The sequence below is a fragment of the Macrobrachium nipponense genome, chromosome 47 (assembly GCF_015104395.2).
Source record: "Macrobrachium nipponense isolate FS-2020 chromosome 47, ASM1510439v2, whole genome shotgun sequence".
In the NCBI taxonomy this organism is placed as follows: domain Eukaryota; kingdom Metazoa; phylum Arthropoda; class Malacostraca; order Decapoda; family Palaemonidae; genus Macrobrachium; species Macrobrachium nipponense.
The window spans coordinates 12,713,877-12,715,418 of NC_087222.1; the positions used below are offsets into that span (position 1 = coordinate 12,713,877).

Consider the following 1,542-nt stretch of genomic DNA (forward strand, 5'->3'; position numbering starts at 1 on the left):
GACACTTCTGCAGGTGGTTTTCGGCGCACCAGGAAAATCGTGATGGGAAGTTGTTGACATTGTTTTTTCATCTGAGCAAAGATGCCCTTGTACAATGCCATTCCACCGTCAATACGGTTACTGAATTCGATGGCTCTGACCATGTTGTCATTGATTTCTTGCGCCCTTTGTTGCATAATCCGTGCCATGTTGCAGAGCTCTTGCAGATTTATAATGTAAGGCCACGTTGCTCAAGTTCGTCATCGTAGCCGTCGTCGGCTGCCTCCTCTTCTTCCTCACTCGCCGATCTTGTCATTTCGACGAGGTCCTCGTCGGTTAGGGGCTCCGAGTGGCACTCGATCAGTGAGTTGACGTCTTCCGCCGTCATGTCGGAGATACCTTCGTTGGCTACCAACCACGCCAGCCTCACAGCCTTATTTACGGCAGAGTGGTGAACTTCGTCTGGTGTAAATCCATCATAGTCATGAACGACGTCTGGCCACAATTTTCTCCAACTTGCATTCAGTGTTTGCTGTTTCATCTCCTTAAGAGCGTTCTGAATGTTGGCCAGGCACGTCGCAATGTTGTACTCCCGCCAATATTTCTTGAGGCTGAAGTCATCGTCGCCTTCGTCGATGGAGGAGATGAGGCCCTCCATCGTGGACCTCGTGTAGAGGGCCTTGAAGGCCCGAATAACCCCCTGATCCATTGGTTGTATGAGGGAAGTGGTGTTGGGGGACAGGAACTCCACTTGGACCCCGTCGTAATGCAGGTCCGTTGCATGTCCTCCTGCACAGTCCATCAAGAGGAGGACCTTAAAGGGCAGCCCATTTTTCGCGAGGTACAACTTCACCAGCGGAATAAAGCAGTTCACGAACCAGTCGAGTGTGAGGGCTTTAGTTATCCATGCCTTCTTATTACTCATCCAGTAGACGGGCAGCAAGGCTTTGTTTTTGTTTTTCAAAGCACGAGGATTCAGTGACTTGTAAATTAAGCCGGGCTTGAGCATGAAGCCCACAGCATTCCCATTCTTTGTGGGCCTTGAACCCTGGCTTCTTCACTTCGTCCTTGTAAAGGAACGTCCGGGACGGCATTCTCTTCCAAAAGAGGCCAGTTTCATCCATATTAAACACCTGCTCCGGGATATAGCCGCCCTCTTTAATTAATTTCGGGAACTCGTCCTCGGGAACTCGTCTGCCGAGGCGACCTCCCCATACAACGGAAAGCTGCGAAGCCCAAACCTCCTCTTGAATTTCTCGAACCAGCCCTTGCTGGCAACAAAACCACGTTTTTCTCGTGGGGCAGGATCATCTTCATCGTCGTCATCACCATCATCATCATCTTCGTTCGATCCCCCTTCAGGAACGAGGCTATCATAAAGGGTTTTGGCTTTTGTTCGAATCATGTTGGTATCGAGACTAACCTTCTTTTCCCGACAGTCCGTTATCCACACTGATAATGCATTCTCCATTTGTACAATCTTCTTATTACGAGGAGTCACAACGCACTTAGTGTCCTTGGAGAACGTTATTGAGGCAGTTTTACGGATTTTTAATTCATTTT

The 1,542-nt window shown here is 49.2% G+C and overlaps 1 protein-coding gene across 1 annotated transcript; it reads right to left on the reverse strand.

The window, feature by feature from the left end:
• Positions 1 to 208: 208 nt before the first annotated feature.
• On the reverse strand, positions 209 to 988 carry LOC135204530 (tigger transposable element-derived protein 1-like). The gene has a single exon (XM_064234695.1). It carries the CDS (start codon positions 986 to 988, stop codon positions 209 to 211), a length of 780 nt encoding a protein of 259 aa, XP_064090765.1.
• Between the last annotated feature and the right edge of the window lie 554 nt (positions 989 to 1,542).